This window comes from Scyliorhinus canicula, chromosome 10, assembly GCF_902713615.1.
Source record: "Scyliorhinus canicula chromosome 10, sScyCan1.1, whole genome shotgun sequence".
NCBI lineage: Eukaryota > Metazoa > Chordata > Chondrichthyes > Carcharhiniformes > Scyliorhinidae > Scyliorhinus > Scyliorhinus canicula.
This window is the reverse complement of record NC_052155.1, coordinates 189,082,615-189,105,038: the sequence shown is the minus strand read 5'-3', so window position 1 is coordinate 189,105,038 and position 22,424 is coordinate 189,082,615. Positions and strand designations below refer to the sequence as shown.

The following is a 22,424-nucleotide window of genomic DNA, read 5'->3' as shown; positions in this document are numbered from 1 at the left end:
GTGGAGGTAGAAACAAAAGTTAAACTTTCTGGTGGATGAACTTCAGTCAGATCCGTTGATAAAAGGTCATCGTGCTGAAACATTCATTGTGCTTCTTTCTCCACAGGGGCTGTCACACCTGCTTAGTGTTTCCAGTATTTATTTTCCTATTTCTAGTAACCAGATCATCCATGACCTTATTGAATGGAGGAGGTGGCTCGAAGGGCCGAATGGCCTACTCCCAAATCCCATGTTCTGACCTGCAGTGTTTTGCTTTTATAACCTGGTTCGTGGTCTTGCTCGACGGATAATAATTGGTCAGAATACCAGAATCCCTTGTTCCACTTCCAAACCAGCCGCTATATTTTGCCTTGACTTGAGCAGACAGACAGATCTCGAGAAAGAAAAATGTACTTCTGACAATATAACACAAACTCAGCACTGTCATAATTTGCTTGAAACCCGAGTGGACCTTCAATGCGGCCATATGACTCAGGAGACGAGAGTTCTCAACGCTGTACCAAACTGACAGATTAGTTAGTGGCTTTTCCTGGAACAAGAATGATACAACAAGTTCACGGACAATTCCAGATACAAAAAGGCACCTTCCACACGCAGCCTTAAAGAAACAAAAGCTGGACTTTCAGTCAGTAGCAGCTGGCAACTGCAAAGGTTTCCATTCACTAACTGTCCTGAACACTGATGAAAAGTCAAGACTTCTGTTCTTCTGAAACAAAGGACCTAAAAAAAAAAAATCACTTTGCAAAAACATTGACCTTGACAACAATCATTTCAAAATAATTTTATTGAAACAAGTTTGACATATCAAGGAAATGACAGAAGTGGGTAGAAAAGCTGTTTGCGAACCACGTTCAGGACCATCAAAAATAAGACAATAAATGTATTAAAAAAAAAGTCACAAAAATAAAACTATGTTCAGCTTCATCCCAGGCTCTGGAGACACTCTCTGGTGACTGGTGTGCTCCATGTTCTGAAACAGCAAAGAAATGGCAACGAAATGTGGTCATCCCAAACTCAGAGAGTAGCATGCTGAGAAAGGAAGGTCCTTATCCTCTGCAAAAGTTCCTTCTTCACACTGTCTGGCACTAGAGCTGGAAGGATGACACAAGAGACGAAGAACAGATTTAGTACAATGAACTTGAGCAGATTAGAATTCCACCCCAGGAGTGTCTGCATTATAGAAAAAGCATTTCAAATATCTACATTAGATACATATGGTTAAAGCATACATGTTTACAACAAGAATGCACAATTCAAATTTCCAACAGGCTGCATTTTCAGAATGGCGAAGGGTGGGAGCAATCGGTTGATGCATACAGAGCATAAATGAAGCAGAGGCCAAGAGCAGAGGTGAAGCAGGGGCTGGGTAGTTGTTTTTAGAAACTGGGAACAACCAGTCTGGACAGAGAAAGCATGGGCTTTCTTCAGATCTGAGGATCAGAATGGATTGGAAACTTGGTTTTGATGTTGGGATGCAGATTGGTGAGACAGCATTAGCGTACAGGGTGCATGGCACCGGGATGGTCTATCGGGCGTGTTGCATTACTTAGGGAAAGGAGACCCGGTAACAAAAATACCATATACCCTGCCACCCAAGTGTTTTTCAACAACTGAGGCAGCAGAAACATTGTTGTAAACTAAGCGGAAAGTTAGCTAGAGACGAGGGCTTGTTAAAACAGAATTGCTCTACAGTGATATTTACCTGTCTGGTGCTGAGTTTAGCCTCGGTTTGGAGGCAAAATAAAGCTATTGAAGACAGTCCAATAGTGTCTCTCTCACCCCGTGCGACATTCTTTTGGAATGGCCAAAATGTTTGGAAGTGTTAGAGGAGGAAAAAGAAAAAGGTCTGGCTAAGGGTAGGAAGAATCAGACAAAATGTCCACTGAATGATTGCCAACAGCGACTGAAAAAAGGAAGGAATTATTTCTCCCTCACCAGTGCTCACTGCAAGCAAAGAATGTGTGTTTTTGACTGGCTCATAATTCACTCCTTCTTACAAGATCCTTCTTGTTCAACCTGGATTGACATTTTTCTGATTTGCCTAAAAACCATTTACTGCCTTGGAGCTGGCAATTTGTAATGCTGAAAGACAACTTTTATCATTTCTAAGCCTCGCAGATCTCCTGTTTTAAATGGTAATGTATATATATATTTTATATTTGAAAATCTACTTATTTCAGCTCCATCAGTTGTCCTTTCTTCCAATCCCTGATCAAGACGGTTCTAGGAATATTCCTGGCTTGGTGGTTCAGCTATTGACTTTCTGACAAAGTTCATCTTTTGTCTCACTTGTCTTCTCAAATTCTAATCTCACCAAAGAAGATGCCCTGTCAGATTGTTCTGTTCAGGCACTGTAACAAAAATCAAGTTTACCACCTTCCTGCCTATCAGATCCGCTTAGCTCGTGAACTCCAGCAAGTCTCCGCGACTCACAAACTCCCCATTATACTGTCCTCAAGAAGTACGTTTCCACATTTGTCTTACCTCTGCCATATCTTCAGGTTCCTAATCCTATTCCACCATTCCATGCTGTTGGAAATGTGTTGTGTTCGCTTCTCGTATTACATCTCGATAAGTACTTTTCAAAGTTTACAGTTAACTCGGAAATTAATTCATCTTTAAAAGTTCTGACTTAACCCTGATTAGCAGTGAGAGCATGAATGGCCTCAGCTCCAGGGGTATTCTGCCCATGAAACACATTGGCTGGGATTCTCCGAAATCCCAGCCAAGTGTTGACGCCGGCGTCAGAACCAGCGCGAGCGACGCCGGCATCAACAGGCCTCCAGGCCCAGGCATTCACCCCTTCTTAGGGGGCTAGAACGGCGGCGGAGTGCTGTGCATTGCTCTGGCGCCGAAAGCTGGCCAGCGCGGAGGAACATAGGCCCGGCCCCACCCTGGAATGAGCCCGCCCGCCGATCGGTTGCCCCCCGATCGCGGGCCTGGCCACCGTGGAGGGAGGCCACTCCCCCCCACCCCCCCCCCCCACCAGAATGGCCCCCGCAGCCAGAATGCTGAGGTCCCGCTGGGCAGGGCCACACGCAAACAACCATACGCGGACTTGGCGGGCACTCGGCCCGTCGAGCGCAAAGAATCGCTGGGGGTGCCGCTTTCAACAGCCTCCGACTGGCGCCATAGCGACTGCGCAGATTCTCCGGTTGGCGGAGAATCGGTGGCCCGGCGTGGCAGGATTCGCATTCCCCCCTCCCCGGCGATTCCCCAACCTAGTGCGGGATTGGAGAATCCCGCCCGTGGTACCAAAAGGGCCTATACCGGCATGCATAGATAGAAAGCAGAGTATGGATAAATAAACATTTTGTTGATTGGCAGAGCAGTGGTATTGCACAGGCATTCCCTGGGACCTTTATGGTCCCTATTTGCACAGACATCAGCAGAAGAGTAATAATATTGAACTTTGCTGTTGTCTAACAGATTAGTGACCATGACAAACTATGCAAGTATTGAGACACAACAGGCTAGCAGAGTGGCCTGATGCATGACAGATGCAGTTTGACATTATGTTAGACGTATTGAGAGGGAAAACCAGAATGAAGCACCTGCGCAGTCAGCACCAGGCCACAGGTACAAGGGGTCCAGTGTTGTTGGGGTGGTGGAAAACAACACCCATCTTGGCTATAAAACTGGAGCTTCTGGGTATACAACAACATAATTTACCCTGAAGACCACATGTGTGAGCAGGGGATAAATTAACTAAAACAAATGGGCAAGCTTCATCGGAGCAGAAAATGGGAACCCAAATAACTTCTACATATCCAAAACGTAAAATTGTTTTGGTTTACGGCTGATGAAAAATAATGCCTGACCGCACTAGTTTATTGTTGTGTGGGTTGACTAGAATGCTATCCTGCTCACCCACCTTCTCGCTGGCCTACCCTGGCTCTCAGTGCCGGCCATTTTACATTCTTATAGTGTCCTGATGAGGGAGAGGGATAAAAAAATTTCACAGCTCGTCTTTTTTATCTAGCAATAATAAAATTCTTGCCCCTGTTTAAAACTCCTTTCGCCGCCATACCCCTCCCTTTCTTTATCCTCCACCAACCAAGTAACTCTGCAGCACAATAGCATGGTGGCTAGCATAATTGCTTCACAGCTCCAAGATCCCAGGTTCGATTGCCGGCTTGGGTTACTGTCTGTGCGGAGTCTGCACGTTCTCCCCATGTCTGCGTGGGTTTCCTCCGGGTGCTCCAGTTTCCTCCCACAGTCCAAAGATATGCAAATTATGTGGATTGGCCATGATAAATTGCCCCTTAGTGTCCAAAATTGCCCTTAGTGTTGGGTGCGGTTACTGGATTCTGGGGTTGGGGTGGAGATGTGGGCTTGGGTAGGGTGCTCTTTCAAAAAAGAAAGAACCGGTGCAGACTCGATGGGCCGAATGGCCTCCTTCTGCACTGTAATTATGAATTCTAAGAACCTGTGTTCCTTTGACCCTGGTTTCTTGTCTTTCCTGTCTTTTAATAATAATCTTTATTGTCACAAGTAGACTTACATTAACACTGCAATGAAGTTACTGTGAAAATCCCCTAGTTGCCACATTCCGGCACCTGTTCGGGTACACAGAGGGAGAATTCAGAATGTCCAATTCACCTAACAGCACGTCTTTCGGGACTTGTGGGAGGAAACCGGAGCACCCGGAGGAAACCCACGCAGACACGGGGAGAACGTGCAGACTCCACACAGACAGTGACCCAAGCATAGAATTGAAGCCGGGATCCTGGAGCTGTGAGGCAACAGTGCTAACCACCATGCTATCGTGCTCTGGTTTTAGCAGTTGTGCCATCAGCTGCCTCAACCCTAACCTGCAGCATTTTCTCTCCACATTTCTCTGCTTCTTCACTTCCCTTTCCTACTTTCAGACCCTCCTCAAAGGTCATCCCTTTAGGCTCGCCCCTTCCAATATCCATTTTTAAAAAAAGTATTTTATTAAGGTTTTGCAGAATTTTTCATAATAAAAAAGCAGTAACCATAATAACAAAACAAACTAGAGTGAACATTAACATAGTGCACAAAGGGAATATACATTAACAATTAAATAGACATTACCCCATGCGACCCAGTCTTCCCACACCATCCCAATGAAGCACCCCCCCCCCCCACCACTCCCCCCCACCCCCACCCCACACTCCTCCTCCCCCCTACGGATTGCTGCTGCTGCTGACATTTTCCCCGAGAAAGTCGACGAATGGCTGCCACCTCTAAGAGAACCCTAGCGTAGACCCTCTTAAGGCAGACTTTATTTTCTCGAGGCTGAGAAACCCAGCTATGTCGTTAACCCAAGTCTCTACACTAGGGAGCTTCGAGCCCCTCCACATTAATAAAATCCGTCTCCGGGCTACTAGGGAGGCAAAGGCCAAGCCATCGGCCTCTTTCGCCCCCTGAACTCCCGGGTCTTCTGACACTCCAATGATCGCTATCTCTGGACTCGGCACAACCCGTGTGTTAAGCAACTTGGACATTGCCCTCGCGAACCCTTTCCAGAACTCTCTAAACTCCAGGCATGCCCAAATCATGTGGACATGGTCTGCAAGGCTGCCTTTGCACCTCATATGAAATGAAATGAAAATGAAATGAAAATCGCTTATTGTCACGAGTAGGCTTCAAATGAAGTTACTGTGAAAAGCCCCTAGTCGCCACATTCCGGCGCCTGTTCGGGAAGCCTGGTTTGGAATATATAACTGTCTTCTACCCCAAAAAACTGGCTCATTCTCTCTGCCATCATGTGTGCCTGGTGGACCATCTTAAATTGAATTAGACTGAGCCTGACACATGATGAGGAGGAATTAACCCTGCCCAGGACCTCTGCCAACAGACCCGCTTCCATCTCCTCACCTAGCTCCTCCTCCCACTTGCCCTTGAGCACCTCCACCGGGGTTTCCTCCACTTCCTGTAGTTCCTGGTAGATATCCGACACCTTCTCCTACCCCACCCAGGTGCCGGAGACCACCCTGTCCTGTATCCTCCGTGGCAGCAGCGTCAGAAAGGCCACTACCTGTTTTTTCAGGAAGGCTCGTACTTGCAGATATTTAAAGGCGTTTCCTGGCGGCAGATTAAATTTGTCCTCTAGCGCCTTCAAACTGGGAAAGCTTCCGTCTATGAACAGATCTCCCATCCTTCTGATGCCTGCCCTCTGCCAACTCTGGAACCCACCATCCATCCTACCCGGGACAAACCTGTGATTGTTGCATATCGGGGTCCAGACCGACGCTCCCTCCACCCTCTTGTACCTCCTCCACTGTCCCCAGATCCACAGTGTCGCCACCACCACTGGACTTGTGGAGTGGTCAGCGAGAACGGCAAAGGAGCTGTTATCAAAGCTCCCAGAGTAGTACCTTTACACAATGCCACCTCCTGCTGCTCCCACGCCGCCCTCCCCTCCCCCCCACCCACTTCCTAATCACAGCAATATTGGCCGCCCAGTAGTAGTTGCGAAAGTTCGGCAGCTCCAACCCACCCCCCCACCGACTGCGCTCCAACAGCGATCTCCTTACTCGCGGGGTCTTATTCGCCCACACAAAGTCCTTAATGATCCTACTCACCCGCTTAAAAAAGGCCTTAGGGACGAAGATGGGGAGGCACGGAAAGTCAAACAAAAATCTGGGGAGGACAGTCATTTTCAGGGTCTGCGCCCTCCCTCCAGTGACAGCGGGAGCATGTCCCACCTTTTAATGTCCACTTTCATTTGCTCCACCAACCGGGTCAGGTTGAGCCTGTGGTGGGCATCCCATTTCCTGTGACATTGTTGGAGGGAGGGTTCATTTCCCTCTAGCCTCATTGAAGGTCCTCATCAGGAGTGGGCTCAATATTTCCGAAAATTTCTTATAGAATTCTACCTGATCACCGTCCGGCCCCAATGTTTTCCCCGATTGCATGCCTTCTATACCCTTGACAATCTCCTCCAATTCAATCGGGGCCCCCAGCCCCTCCACCAGGTCCTCTTCCACCTTTGGAAACCTCAACTGGTCCAAAAATTGCCTCATCCCTTCAGCTCCCGTCAGGGACTCCGACTTGTATAGTTTACTATAGAATTCCTTAAAGACTCCGTTCACCCTCCTGGATCCAAGACCATGTTACCCTCCTTTATTCTTTACTCCCCCGATTTCCCTGGCCGCCTCCCTCTTTCGTAGTTGGTGTGCCAGCATTCTACTCGCTTTCTCCCCGTACTCATAGACTGCCCCCCTTGCCTTCCTCAGCTGTGCTACCGCTTTCCCTGTGGTCAGCAGTTCAAACTCCGTCTGCAGACTCCGCCGCTCCCTCAGTAGCCCCGCCTCTGGGGCCTCCGCATATCTCCTGTCCACTCGGAGGATCGCCTCCACCAGTCTCTCCCTCTCCGCTCTTCCTCTCTTTTCCCTATGGGATCGAATTGAGATGAGTTCCCCTCTGACAACTGCCTTCAGAGCCTCCCAGACCGTTGCCGCTGCTACCTCACCCGTATCGTTTGTTTCCAGGTAATCCTGGATGTTCCTGCTAATCCACCTGCAAACCTCTTCGTCCGCCAGCAGCCCCACATCCAGTCTGCAGAGTGGGCGCTGCCCTCTCTCCTCACTAAGCCGCAGGTCCACCCAGTGTGGGGCATGGTCCGAGACTGTGATTGCTGAGTACTCTGTTCCCGCCACCTTTGAGATTAACGCCCTGCTCAAGACAAAGAAGTCTATGCGGGAATAAATCTTATGAACGTGAGAGAAAAAAAAGAGAACTCCTTCGCTCTCGGCCGCGTGAACCTCCAGGCATCCACTCCATAAAAACATTCAGTTCCTTAGCCACTGCTGGTCGCTTGCCTGTCCTGGACTTCGACCAGCTCGGGGATCAATGACCATGTTAAAGTCTCCCCCATGATCAGGTGGTGTGACTCTAAGTCCAGGATTTAGCCTCGCATGTGTCATAAATTCCACATCATCCCAATTTGGAGCATAGACGTTGACAAACACCACCCAGACCCACTCCCACTTTCCACTCACCATTATATACCTGCCCCCCCCCCCTCCCTCCCCCTATCTGCCACAATTCTCCCAGCCTCGAATGTCACACCCGTACAGATCAGAATTGCTACCCCACTGGTCTTCGAATCCAGCCCTGAATGGAACACCTGGCCTCCCCATCCCTTTCTCAATCTCGTGTGATCTGCGAGCTTTAAATGCGTCTCCTGAAGCATTGCTACGTCTGCCGTTAACCCCTTTAGATGCACGAACACATGTGCTATTTTGACCGGCCCATTAAAACCCCTCACATTCCATGTGATCAGCCTGGATGGGGGGGGCACCTCACCCCCGACTAGCCATCGACCTTTCTTGGCCAACCTCGGGCCCGTGCCTTTCGCTTCCTCGAGTGCCCCCACAGAGAGCCGCCGCCCCCGACCCTCAATTGGTACCCCGAAATTGATACCTCCTCTGCCAGCAAAGCAACATCCCCCCCCCCCCCCCCCCCCCCCCCGCCCAACAGCCCCATGACCCAAAACCCCAGCTGGGCACTTGCTCACCCCTCACTACGCTCCCTAGAGTCAGCTGACCCATGCTGACCCTGGCAGCTCCCTCCCCTGGCGCCGATCAGACTGTCGCCTCATTGTCCGGACCCTTCTCCCCGAGTGAATAAACCAATTAAACTACCTCTCCAGCCCCAGTGAGTAAATAGTAATACGAAACAAAAAATAAACAGAAGACACTAACATTGCCCCGTGAGGAGACACTTGTTGAACCAAGGCTCCAACTTCCTGAAAATTCGCACTAAGTACAGGGCCCCTCCCCCCTCCGTATCTCAACTTTGCTAAAAACACTGCACCCTCCAGCCACCACCACAGCCCTTACACGCACCCAACATTGCATACAATCTTATATTAGAAACAGTACCGTGTTACCCAGCCCCACCGCCGCATTCCACCAAAGCTTAACTGTCCTCTAATTCGAGTCCAGCTTTTCTGGTTTGACGAATGACCATGCCTCGTCCGGCGTCTCAAAATAGTGATGCCGTTCCTTGTACGTGACCCATAGCTTCGTTGGGTGTAGCATCCCAAACTTCACACCCTTGCTGAATAGGGTCACCTTCACCCGGTTGAACCCAGCACGCCTCTTGGCCAGCTCCGCACCCAGGTCCTGGTAGATGCGTATCCCGCTGTTCTCCCACCTGCTGCTCCGTTCTTTTTTTGCCCACCGTGAGACAAGTTCCTTGTTCGAGAAGCGATGAAATCTCACCACCATGGCCCTCGGCAGTTCATTCGCTTTGGGCTTCCTTGTGAGGGCTCTGTGCGCCCCATCCAGCTCCAGGGGTCGAGGGAATACCCCCGTCCCTATCAGTGTCTCCAGCATCTTGGACACAAACGCTCCCGCATCCGGCCCGGCCACACCTCCGGGGAGGCCCACAATTCTCAAGTTCTGTCTCCTGGACCTGTTTTCTAGGTCCTCCAGCCTCTCCTGCCACTTCCTGTGGAGGTTATCCTGCGCCTCCACCTCAAGGGCCAATACGACCAACTCGTCCTCATGGTCGGATAGCTTTTTCTCCATCTCCTTAATCACTTTCTCTTGTGTTGCCCGAGTTGCCATCATTTGGTCTATTGATGCGTTCATTGGGGCCAGCATGTCCTTTTTAAGATCAGCAAAGCTGCCCCGAAGGAACTCCTGTTGCTCCTGTGCCCACTGCGCCCATGAATCCTGGTCTATACCGGCCGCCATGCCGTGCCTCGGCGCCCGCTTCTGTCTGTTGGGACTTAAACGCTTCACCCGGCCACTCCTGTTCCAGCTATCCATACAACAGAGAGGGAATCCTTTTGGCAGTGTTCGCTTTACCAATCTGCCCCAAAAAGTCTGTGGAAACTCCTGAAAAAGGTCCGAGAGTCGATTCCAGACGGGTGCTGCCGAATGTGCGACCTACTCCTCCATGGCCGCCACCGGAAGTCTCGTCACCGCTTCTTCAATGGCCTTGGCGAGATCTTTTCACTGTTGCTCCCTCTGCTGCTAGAATTCAGCTTTAATAAAGGCCCTCAAGTCAGCTTGGATTTGCAAAGAATAAAATATTTACCTTTTTGTTTGCTCCAGAGGAATAAGATAGCAACTATGAAGCACTACTCCACCTAATATTTCTTTTTGCCTTATGGAAATAGAGTGGAATGGTTCTGAAGAAATTTGACTGTCTCCACAGCTGCTGCCTGACCTGCTCAGTATTTTCTGCTCTTTTACTTCAGAGTGGTGCTCACTTTTACATCTGTCACTTCTTCGGAACAGTTCCAATGAATGAATCCCAAAGCAGATCCACAAACGACACCAGAAATCGGTGCAATAGTTAAGGTCACATTTGAAGCTGACGAATCACTACCCTGTACACTCCACATAAACTGACACATATACATACCTCTCCCTTTAGGAGTGATTTCGGCCACCAAATCATCAACTGTAACATGCTCCAACCCCTTTTCCCTGATCACATCTAGAAAGAAATGGGGAAAACATTTTTAAATCCAGGACAGAGAACAAGCTACAAAACACTGTCATCAAAATAAGCAGCTGGCTAAATAGTCAGTTCAAAACTTCAAAATCTAACATTCGGGATCTGTTGAGTTACTGACAATTACATTGTACTCCATTTTTCTTAGTTTTAAAAATCAGAAGTTATCCCTTTCTATATTTCTTTACATTACTTAAACTATATTATTGATTATACTGTATATTATATATAAAACAAACTTGTCCCCAGAACTTTAAGTATTGTCCCAAACACCACAGAACAATGTGCAGAGGAGTGGTACTCCATGGGACTGGACATTACAGCTGGAGAATTGTCCTTCCACATCGGAGACCTGCTACTGTTCTACAATACCACACTTTTAAACTATCTGCCACTGATTGGGTAGCTTTTTCAAAATAACCATATAGCATAGGAAGAGACCATTCTACTCAGATCGACCCCATTTGCTGCGACTATGAAGATCGGTGCTTATGTAACTGCTTGAGAGACACAACACCATTTTCTTTGGGTTGTCCTTTAGAAAGCTAACTCAATGTCACTGGGACAAATATTTCAAATAGTTCCCGCAGGGAGAAGGACACCACTAAAACAACACTGGCAATCCAGTCAGATAAAAACGCATTCTATATTTCACAGCAATTTCATCTAATGCTGTTAAATCAATGTCCTGAGATACTCACTGGCTGAAGGAGGCTTCAAATCAACCAGCAGAGACACAAGTGCACGCAGTGGAGCCCAGAAACAGGAGGAGTCAAAGAAACATGCCCTGGTCAGCCTAGTCCCGCGTTAAGAACATAAGAACTAGGAGCAGGAGTAGGCCATCTGGCCCCTCGAGCCTGCTCCGCCATTCAATGAGATCATGGCTGATCTTTTGTGGACACAGCTCCACTTTCCGGCCCGAACACCATAACCCTTAATCCCTGAATTCTTCAAAAAACTATCTATCTATCTTAAAAACATTTAATGAAGGAGCCTCTACTGCTTCACTGGGCAAGGAATTCCATAGATTCACAACCCTTTGGGTGAAGAAGTTCCTCCTACACTCAGTCCTAAATCTACTTCCCCTTATTTTGAGGCTATGTCCCCTAGTTCTGCTTTCACCCACCAATGGAAACTACCTGCCCGCATCTATCCTATCTATTCCCTTCATAATTTTATATGTTTCTATAAGATCCCCCCTCATCCTTCTAAATTCCAACGAGTACAGCCCCAGTCTACGTAATCCAACCCCTTCAGCTCTGGGATAAATCTAGTGAATCTCCTCTGCACACCCTCCAGTGCCACCACGTCCTTTCTCAAGTAAGACCAAAACTGAACACAATACTCCAGGTGTGGCCTCACTAACACCTTATACAATTGCAGCATAACCTCCCTAGTCTTAAACTCCATCCCTCTAGCAATGAAGGACAAAATTCCATTTGCCTTCTTAATCACCTGTTGCACCTGTAAACCAACTTTTTGCGACTCATGCACTAGCACACCCAGGTCTCTTTGCACAGCAGCATGTTTTAATATTTTATCATTTAAATAATAATCCTGTTTGCTGTGCGATAGTCATAGAATTTACAGTGCAGAAGGAGGCCATTCGGCTCATCGAGTCTGCACCGGCCCTTAAAAAGAGCACCCTACTCAAACCCACGTTTCTACCCTATCCCCGTAACCCCCACTTAAGCTTTTTGGACACTAAGGACAATTTAGCATGGCCAATTCACCCAACACGCACAGCTTTGGACTGTGGAAGGAAATCGGAGTACCCGGAGGAAATGCACGCACACACGGGGAGAACGTGCAGACTCCTCACAGATAGTGATCCAAGCCAGGAATCGAACCTGGGACCCTGGAGCTGTGAAGCCACAGTGCTAACCATTGTGCTACAGTGCTGCCAAATTCCCTCTCCAGCTGGGTTTCAAACATCTTTCACAGAGATTGCAAACTATGAGCTGAAACGCGAGTGTGTGAGCCCACTGGGGAAAAACAGTGAAGCTACCCAAGCATATTTCAGACAACAGACAAAATAGTTGAGGATCGTCCCCGAATGAATTTAAAACCCAATTCAGTGTGATATCATTCCATAATCCCCCCGCCCTGTCCCATTCCATAATCCCCCCGCCCTGTCCCATTCCATAATCGCCTCTCCCTGTCCCATTCCATAATCCTCCCCGCCCTGCCCCATTCCATAATCCTCCCCGCCCTGTCCCATTCCATAATCCCCCCGCCCTGTCCCATTCCATAATCCCCCCGCCCTGTCCCATTCCATAATCCCCCCGCCCTGTCCCATTCCATAATCCCCCCGCCCTGTCCCATTCCATAATCGCCTCTCCCTGTCCCATTCCATAATCCTCCCCGCCCTGCCCCATTCCATAATCCTCCCCGCCCTGCCCCATTCCATAATCCTCCCCGCCCTGCCCCATTCCATAACCCTCCGCCCTGCCCCATTCCATAATCCCCCTGCCCTGTGCCATTCCATAATCACCCCGACCTGTCCCATTCCATAATCGCCTCTCCCTGTCCCATTCCATAATCCTCCCCGCCCTGCCCCATTCCATAATCCCCCCCCCTGTCCCATTCCATAATCCCCCCGCCCTGTCCCATTCCATAATCCCCGCCCTGTCCCACCCCATAATCCCCCCGCCCTGTCCCATTCCATAATCCCCTCGCCCTGCCCCATTCCATAATCACCCCGCCCTGTCCCATTCCATAATCCCCCTCTCCCTGTCGCATTCCATAATCCCCCCGCCCTGTCCCATTCCATAATCCTCCACGCCCTGCTCCATTCCATAATCCCCCGCCCTGTCCATTCCATAATCCCCCTGCCCTGCCCCATTCCATAATCACCCCGCCCTGTCCCATTCCATAATCCCCCTCTCCCTGTCCCATTCCATAATCCCCCGACCTGTCCCATTCCATAATCCCCTCTCCCTGTCCCATTCCATAATCCCCTCTCCCTGTCCCATTCCATAATCCCCTCTCCCTGTCGCACTCCATAATCCCCTCTCCCTGTCCCATTCCATAATCCCCTCTCCCTGTCCCATTCCATAATCCCCTCTCCCTGTCCCATTCCATAATTACCCCGCCCTGTCCCATTCCATAATCCCCCCCCGCCCTGTCCCATTCCATAATCACCCCGACCTGTCCCATTCCATAATCAACCCGCCCTGTCCCATACCATAATCACCCCGACCTGTCCCATTCCATAATCACCCCGCCCTGTCCCATACCATAATCACCCCGACCTGTCCCATTCCATAATCCCCCCCGCCCTGTCCCATACCATTCTGTAATCCCTTCCCTTTCCCATTCCATAATCACCCCGCCCTGTCCCATTCCATAATCCCCCCCCGCTCTGTCCCATACCATTCTGTAATCCCCCTCCCTTTCCCATACCATAATCCCACTTCCTGTCCCATACCATTCTATAATCCCCCCGCACTGTCCAATACCATTCCATAATCCTCCCCCTGTCCCATACCATTCTGCAGCCTTCCCTCCCTCCCTGCCCCATACCATTCCTAATTTCCCCCCCCCCGTCCCATACCGTCTAGAATCTCCCCCCCCCCCCCCGTCCCATACCGTCTAGAATCTCCCCGCACTGCCCCATACCATTCCTAATCCCCCCCCCCCGTCCCATACCGTCTAGAATCTCCCCGTACTGTCCCATACCATTCCTAATGCCCCCCCCCCCCGTCCCATACCGTCTAGAACAGGGGTGGGCAAACTTTTCCGTGCAAGGGCCACATTCAGAAATTCACAATTTTAAAGGGCCGCATAGTATATTAAGTAAAATAATTACTTCACCCGGTTATGATTCTGGGCGCCTCATATAGAACATAGAACAGTACAGCACAGAACAGGCCCTTCGGCCCTCGACGCTGTGCCGAGCAATGATCACCCTACTCAAGTCAACGTATCCACCCTATACCAGTAAGTAACCCAACAGCCCCCCCATTAACCTTAAAAAAATAATAATTTAAAAAAAAAAAAAAAACATTTTTTTTTTTTAATGACTTGGTGGGCCGCATAAAGACCTTTGGCGGGCCGCATGTGGCCCGCGGGCCGTAGTTTGCCCACCCCTGGTCTAGAATCTCCCCGCACTGTCCCATACCATTCCTAATCCCCCCCCGTCCCATACCGTCTAGAATCTCCCCGCACTGTCCCATACCATTCCTAATTCCCCCCCCGTCCCATACCGTCTAGAATCTCCCCGCACTGTCCCATACCATTCCTAATCCCCCCCCCCCGTCCCATACTGTCTAGAATCTCCCCGCACTGTCCCATACCGTCTAGAATCTCCCCGCACTGTCCCATACCGTCTAGAATCTCCCCGCACTGTCCCATACAATTCTATAATTCCTGATGATTCAATATTTGACCTGATTATGTATTTTCACTTACAAATTAAAGTTTTTCTTTATCCTCAATGAATTCCTTGAATAAAAATTATTTGGCTAGGTTTAAGGACAGTCAGTTAGGCTGCAGTAAAAATTACACTGAAGCTGAACTGTGAGTGCTTTTATCGACAGACTATCGGAACCTCTTGTCCTGAAAAAGATGTGAAAATAGTGACTGATCCCAATGCCCATTCTTGGTTAGTCAGCCTGTGGTCAATTCTGCCCCGTGCCATGTGGAACAATTTTCCCAAGTTCACAAGTTCCAAGTTGCTGCTGAACTGCTTCCTGCAAACGGATGTCAGCCCTCTTCCCTAATTAAAGTTTACCTTTACAGTGCGCTTTCAACTGATCTTTCCATCCACATTCAGTCAGCTTTGCTCGGAGCAACTCCTTCAGACTGTGGGGGTAAAAAAGACAGACTAGAAAGAATTGACATCCCAATTATTTAGACACTGGAAAATATATTTAAGATTGTAACCATCTCACCGTTCTCGTTCTCCTGTCTCTATCAACTTCTGGTTTATAGTTGCTCGGAGTTGGGCATCTTTATTCATTTCAGAAACCTAGTAATTGAAACAGCATGAAAACATCAGCAGTTATGAATGTGGAATGAATAGAGGTGTTTTGTTTTGATTTCTCCAAACATTCCTAAGCAACATTATCAGCTGACTGCTTAGTGCATTTGAACTTTTTGCAATTGGTTCACATTCAGGGTTGTGTGGTCAAATGGGAGATGCCCCAAGTTCTTAAAATATGGGATTTCTGTGATACGAATAAAGCAGAGATCTGAACTATGAAGCTATTTTTAACATGAGAATTAGAAGTTCTGATTTTATACGCAAAAACGTACGAACTCCATGGACAGTCACCCAAGACCAGAATGGAACCCAGGTCCCTGGTGCTGTGAAGCAGCAGAGCTAACCACTGTGCCGATGTTATATTACTAACATCTTCAACTATCTCACCCTGACTGCCATTGAAAATTGAATCCTTGTTTTCTATATCCAGTATCAACATCTCCCACACCCGTCTCAATTTTCACCCAAACATCTTTGTAGATGCTTTGCTTAGCTGTCTCTAACCGTACCTACATACACATACATCAGTTATAGAAGATAAGCATATAACTAAAAGGAGCCACATTCATACCCACACAAATTCCAGTTGCAAGATTCTAAACCAGACATTTTCTATTCACTAAATATTGCAGTAACACAGGTGACACACTAGTGAAGTTGCAAGAACATTTCACAATAACTTGCAATTAAATCACACTTTAATGAACGAGAGATCTAACATAACCTCATTCGTGAATAAGACCTGACTAAACAGAACCTCACAACATTTCTGTGATTCAACAAATGTCCAGAAGACTGTAGTCTGTTCGATCCCCATACATTGCAAACCATCCAAGAGACAGCGTTGTAATTGCTCCTGCATCATGACTATACTGTGAAAATTGCACGTTTCCATTAGATAGTTCAGATAATCTGTGCTGAGCACAATCAAAGCTGTAATGATTTCTCAGTGGCAGCCATGCTCCCTGTAGCTTTTTGGGGTTTGAACGGCATCCCATGCTGTTGCCTTGCATCTCGATGTTCGGAATTACACAATTCTACTAAAGTGCACTGTCGGTTAATCACGTCCAGCAAGGGCGTTTCCCGTCCTCACCAGTCTTTGAAAAAGAAACGTGTTAGCAGAACAATGGCAGGAAAAAGCCAAAAAGAGATAATGGCTGCTTTTAAATATGTGCTAATGACGACAGCATAGAGACAGAAAGAATGCAAGTGAGAATCTGGATGTAAAAGAAATTGTAGCCACAATTTAAAGTGAAGCAAAGGAAGCAACAGCCTACAACCTGTTTTTCCCTCTCTTTTTTTAAAGTCACAAAGAAAGTCTTTAATGTTTATGTTGGTAATGACAGGGGAAACACCCAAAACCAGATATCTAGGATGGAATGCTAACCTACAGGGACCAAATAAGGCAAATAATTGGATACTTTCACCTGGGAGATAAAGATAGGCAGGACATTCACTGACTGAGCCTGGACTCGGACTTCATCCGACAGTGAGAAATTGCCTCTCTCACCCAGCTGGCTCTCTCAACCACCATCTCATTCCCTCCACGCACCAAGCTTGCAAACCTTCTTCCCTGCTACACAATTCTACTTCTCACTGTATCATCACAGTCCTCTCCTCCACAGACAGAAGAAATAAGAGCAGGAATTGGCCATTTGAGCCTACTCCACCATTTGATAAGATCATGGCTGATCTGATTGTGGCCTCAACTCCACTTTCCTGTCTGAACCCCCCCGCCCTTGTTGATCAAAAATCTATTTGACTCAGCCTTTAATCTATTATAGGATTACAGCCGATGCTGCTCATCTTGCTCTTAAATGGGAGGGAGACCCCTAATTTTAAATTGCGCCCTCTAGTCTCTCCCATGAGAAGAAACAACCTTTCAATACCCTCCCAAGCAAGTCCCATCAGGATCTTATATGTTTCAATAAGATCACCCAGCATTCTTCTAAACTCCAATGGACACAGGCCTAAACTGCTTAACCCTTCTCACATAAGCTTCCATCACAGGAATGTTTTCAAATGCATGTGCAGTGTTTCTTAAGAAAGGATATTAAATATGTACACTATACTCCAGACGTAGTTTAACCAATACTGTGTACAACTGGAGTAAAGGTTCCCTACATTTATCTATTCCCTACCTCACCCCCTGACCCCATCTTCCCCCTTGACCATCTGAGCTCTCCAGCCCCAACTCCAGCTGAATCCTCTCATTCCTCACCCCCAGTAGTAGATCCCAGCCCCCGCAACCCAGCTGGGTGGACCACAGCAGCCCCCTCTGAATGGACATCCAGCCTATTCCCCCCCCCCCCACCAAACAAATGGATCTCAGCCTCACGTAGATCCCAGCACCCTCGCACTCCGAGCGGATCCACACCCCCCCCCCCCCCCCCCCGGGGTGGATCCCAGCCCCACCCTTGGGTGGACCCCAGTCCGCCCCCCCCGGGGTGGATCCCAGCCCCCAACCTGGGGTGGATCCCAGCCCCCCCCCCCCGGGGTGGATCGCAGACCGCCCCCCCCCCCCCGGGGTGGATCCCAGTCTCCCCCCCACCGAGGTGGATCCCAGTCTCCCCCCCACCGGGGTGGATCCCAGCCCCCCCTCCCCGGGGTGGATCCCACCCCCCCGGGTGGATCCCAGTCCGCCCCCCCCCCCGGGGTTGGATCCCAGTCCCCCAGCCCCCCCCGGGGGTGGATCCCAGCACAGTCCCCCACCCCCCCCCCCACGGGGTGGATCCCAGCCTCCCCCCCGGGGTGGATCCCAGCCCTTCCCCTCCCCCGGGGTGGATCCCAGCCCCCCCTCCCCCGGGGTGGATCCCAGCCCCTCCCCCATCCCCCGGGGTGGATCCCAGCCCCTCCCCCAGGGTGGATCCCAGCCCCTCCCCCATCCCCCGGGGTGGATCCCAGCCCCCCCCTCCCCCGGGGTGGATCCCAGCCGCCCCCCCTCCCCCGGGGTGGATCCCAGCCCCACCCTTGGGTGGACCCCAGTCCGCCCCCCCCCCCGGGGTGGATCCCAGCCCCCAACCTGGGGTGGATCCCAGCCCCCCCCCCCCACCCGGGTGGATCGCAGTCCGCCCCCCCCCCCCCCGGGGGTGGATCCCAGCCCCCCCCGGGGTGGATCCCAGTCTCCCCCCCCCCGGGGTGGATCCCAGTCTCCCCCCCCCCCCCCCGGGTGGATCGCAGTCTCCCCCCCACCGGGGTGGATCCCAGCCCCCCCTCCCCGGGGTGGATCCCAGCCCCCCCTCCCCGGGGTGGATCCCAGCCCCCCCTCCCCGGGGTGGATCCCAGCCCCCCCTCCCCAGGGTGGATCCCAGCCCCCCTCCCCAGGGTGGATCCCACCCCCCCTTCCCGGGGTGGATCCCCCCCCCCCCCCGGTGGATCCCAGCCTCCCCCCCCTCCCCCGGGGTGGATCCCAGCCCCCCCCCCCCCCCCCCCGGGGTGGATCCCAGCCCCCCCCCCCCCCTGGGGTGGATCCCAGCCCCCCCTGGGGTGGATCCCAGCCCCCCCCCCCCCCGGGGTGGATCCCAGCCCCCCCCCTCCCCCGGGTGGATCCCAGCCCCCCCCCTCCCCCGGGGTGGATCCCAGCCCCCCCCCCCCTCCCCCGGGGTGGATCCCAGCCCCCCCCCCTCCCCCGGGTGGATCCCAGCCCCCGCCTCCCCCGGGGTGGATCCCAGCACCCCCCCCCCCTCCCCCGGGGTGGATCCCAGCAACCCCCCCCTCCCCGGGGTGGATCCCAGCCCCCCCCTCCCCCGGGGTGGATCCCAGCACCCCCCCCCTCCCCCGGGGTGGATCCCAGCACCCCCCCCCCTCCCCCGGGGTGGATCCCAGCACCCCCCCCCCCCTCCCCCGGGGTGGATCCCAGCACCCCCCCCTCCCCCGGGGTGGATCCCAGCACCCCCCCCTCCCCCGGGGTGGATCCCAGCACCCCCCCCCCCGGGGTGGATCCCAGCACCCCCCCCCCTCCCCCGGGGTGGATCCCAGCACCCCCCCCCTCCCCCGGGGTGGATCCCAGCACCCCCCCCTCCCCCGGGGTGGATCCCACCAGACCCCCCCTCCCCCGGGGTGGATCCCAGACCCCCCCCCCCCACCCGGATGGATCCCAGCCTCCCCCCCCCCCCCCGGGGTGGATCCCAGCCTCCCCCCCCCCCCCCTCGGGGTGTATCCCAGCCGCCCCCCCTCCCCCGGGGTGGATCCCAGCCCCACCCTTGGGTGGACCCCAGTCCGCCCCCCCCCCCGGGGTGGATCCCAGCCCCCAACCTGGGGTGGATCCCAGCCCCCCCCCACCCGGGTGGATCGCAGTCCGCCCCCCCCCCCCCCGGGGGTGGATCCCAGCCCCCCCCGGGGTGGATCCCAGTCTCCTCCCCCCCCCCCCCCCCCCCGGGGTGGATCCCAGTCTCCCCCCCCCCCCCCGGGTGGATCGCAGTCTCCCCCCCCACCGGGGTGGATCCCAGCCCCCCCTCCCCGGGGTGGATCCCCGCCCCCCCCCCCCGGGTGGATCCCAGCCCCCCCTCCCCAGGGTGGATCCCAGCCCCCCCTCCCCAGGGTGGATCCCAGCCCCCCCCCCCCCCCGGGTGGATCCCAGCCCCCCCCTCCCCCGGGGTGGATCCCAGCCCCCCCCCCCCTGGGTGGATCCCAGCCCCCCCCCTCCCCCGGGGTGGATCCCAGCCCCCCCCCCCCCTCCCCCGGGGTGGATCCCAGCCCCCCCCCTCCCCCGGGGTGGATCCCAGCCCCCCCCCCCTCCCCCGGGGTGGATCCCAGCCCCCCCCCCTCCCCCGGGGTGGATCCCAGCCCCCCCCCCTCCCCCGGGGTGGATCCCAGCCCCCCCCCCTCCCCCGGGGTGGATCCCAGCCCCCCCCCCCGGGGTGGATCCCAGCCCCCCCTCCCCCGGGGTGGATCCCAGCACCCCCCCCCCTCCCCCGGGGTGGATCCCAGCAACCCCCCCTCCCCCGGGGTGGATCCCAGCAACCCCCCCTCCCCCGGGGTGGATCCCAGCACCCCCCCCCCCCTCCCCCGGGGTGGATCCCAGCACCCCCCCCCCCCCTCCCCCGGGGTGGATCCCAGCACCCCCCCCCCCCTCCCCCGGGGTGGATCCCAGCACCCCCCCCTCCCCCGGGGTGGATCCCAGCACCCCCCCCCTCCCCCGGGGTGGATCCCAGCACCCCCCCCCCCCCTCCCCCGGGGTGGATCCCAGCACCCCCCCCCCTCCCCGGGGTGGATCCCAGCACCCCCCCCTCCCCCGGGGTGGATCCCAGCACCCCCCCCCCCTCCCCCGGGGTGGATCCCAGCACCCCCCCCCCCCTCCCCCGGGGTGGATCCCACCAGACCCCCCCTCCCCCTGAATGGATCCCAGCCTCCCCCCCCCCCCCCCGGGGTGGATCCCAGCCTCCCCCCCCCCCCCCCGGGTGGATCCCAGCCTCCCCCCCCCCCCCCGGGTGGATCCCAGCCTCCCCCCCCCCCCCCCGGGTGGATCCCAGCCTCCCCCCCCCCCCCCCCCGGGTGGATCCCAGCCTCCCCCCCCCCCCCCCCCCCGGGTGGATCCCATCCTCTCTGCACAAATCGAGCCTCCGCGGCCTTTCCGCCCCCCGACCTGCAGCTCCCGGGTAACTGTAACCCCGGAGCGGGGCGCGGGGTCCGGGCGGACGGGAGAGGTCGGGCGGGGCGGGAGGCCGGGCGGTTACCGGGGCCGGTAAATCCAGTCACTGACTGAGGAGCAGCGGGAATGAAATGAGCGGAGATACCGCCAACAGCGGCCCCCGGCCCGGCCTTCCCCCGGCCTCTCCTCCCCGCGGCCCCGGCCTCACCCCCCGCCGCCCCGGCCTCACCCCCCGCGGCCCCGGCCTCTCCTCCCCGCGGCCCCGGCCTCACCCCCCGCCGCCCCGGCCTCACTCCCCCCGCGGCCTCCTCCCCGGCCTCACCGACACTCTCCTCCCCGCCGCCCCGGCCTCTCCCCCCGCGGCCTCACCGACACTCTCCTCCCCGCCGCTCCGGCCTCTCCCCCCAGCGGCCGCCGCCCCGGCCTCTCCCCCCGCGGCCTCACCGACACTCTCCTCCCCGCGGCCCCGGCCTCACCCCCCGCCGCCCCGGCCTCACTCCCCGCCGCCCCGGCCTCACTCCCCCCGCGGCCTCCTCCCCGGCCTCACCGACACTCTCCTCCCCGCCGCTCCGGCCTCTCCCCCCAGCGGCCGCCGCCCCGGCCTCTCCCCCCGCGGCCTCACCGACACTCTCCTCCCCGCCGCCCCGGCCTCTCCCCCCGCGGCCTCACCGACACTCAGAGCCGCCGCCAGTCGCTCTCTCCGAGCTGAGCCGGGTGTTTGGTTGGTGAATGGGCGGTCTCTGGGCCGGGGACTACAACTCCCGGCAGCCCCCGGGCCGGCGGCCGGAAGTGGGTCAGCGGACAGCCGGAAGCGGGCCATGGCGGCTGCTAACTCTTCGCTCCGAGTTTGCCGCCAGCTCCTCGACCCCAAGTTCGACAGTTACAAACTCTCCCTGGAGCCGCTGCCCATTTACACCCTGGACTTGGATAGCGGTGAGTCTCCGGGGCAGATAGCCCCCGCCCCTACGTGTCCACACACACGGGGACAGAGCCACATTTCCATAGCGCCTGGCACATCCTCAGCACCCAGAACCCACTCCCTTGCTAACAGCACAGTGGGTGTACCTACACCTCACACGTGGGTGGCGGCTGCAGGAGCAGCAAATGGAGTCACTCTCCAAACCAGTGAACAACCGTGGGAACTCCGCAGGCGCCATGGTGACTGTGCTGAGGGTTGAATGTTGGCCAAGACACCGGAGGAGAATCCCACTCCTCTCCGCCAGCTCTTCCCCAACATAATGGCTGCAGAACTGCCCGAGGAGGCAGCCGGGACCTCGGTCCGATAAACAGACAGAATGTTGAAAGTTACGGGGAGAAGACAGGGGTGTGGGACAGGGTGGGATGCTTTTCAGAGAGCCAGTGCAGGCTCGATGGGCTGAATGGCCACCTTGAACACAGTAAAGA

General features: G+C 54.3%; 2 protein-coding genes across 3 annotated transcripts in view; one reads left to right on the top strand and one right to left on the bottom strand.

Moving 5' to 3' along the window:
- Nucleotides 1-766: 766 nt before the first annotated feature.
- On the bottom strand, nucleotides 767-21,860 carry eny2 (ENY2 transcription and export complex 2 subunit). The gene is made up of 5 exons (XM_038810370.1): nucleotides 21,690-21,860; nucleotides 15,339-15,415; nucleotides 15,179-15,249; nucleotides 10,351-10,425; nucleotides 767-1,091 (listed from the first exon to the last, which is right to left on the bottom strand). Exons 2-5 carry the CDS (start codon nucleotides 15,404-15,406, stop codon nucleotides 1,015-1,017), a joined length of 291 nt encoding a protein of 96 aa, XP_038666298.1. The 5' UTR covers nucleotides 15,407-15,415; nucleotides 21,690-21,860; the 3' UTR covers nucleotides 767-1,014.
- The window catches only part of nudcd1 (NudC domain containing 1), a 111,927-nt gene continuing 111,286 nt past the window's right edge, over nucleotides 21,784-22,424 (top strand). For both annotated transcript variants that reach the window (XM_038810369.1, XM_038810368.1), the window contains exon 1: nucleotides 21,784-21,953. In XM_038810369.1, the coding sequence (XP_038666297.1) occupies nucleotides 21,839-21,953 (115 nt within the window). In that variant the 5' untranslated portion in view covers nucleotides 21,784-21,838. The remainder of the gene's footprint in view (nucleotides 21,954-22,424) is intronic.

Coding starts and splice junctions, on each gene's coding strand:
- eny2 (XM_038810370.1), bottom strand. CDS start 15,406: ATGAATAAAGATGCCCAACTCCGAGCAACTATAAACCAGAAGTTGATA. Junction 10,426..15,178: donor GTTGAAAGCGCACTGTAAAG/GTAAACTTTAAT, acceptor ATTTCTTTCTAG/ATGTGATCAGGGAAAAGGGG. Junction 1,092..10,350: donor AATCACTCCTAAAGGGAGAG/GTATGTATATGT, acceptor TCATCCTTCCAG/CTCTAGTGCCAGACAGTGTG.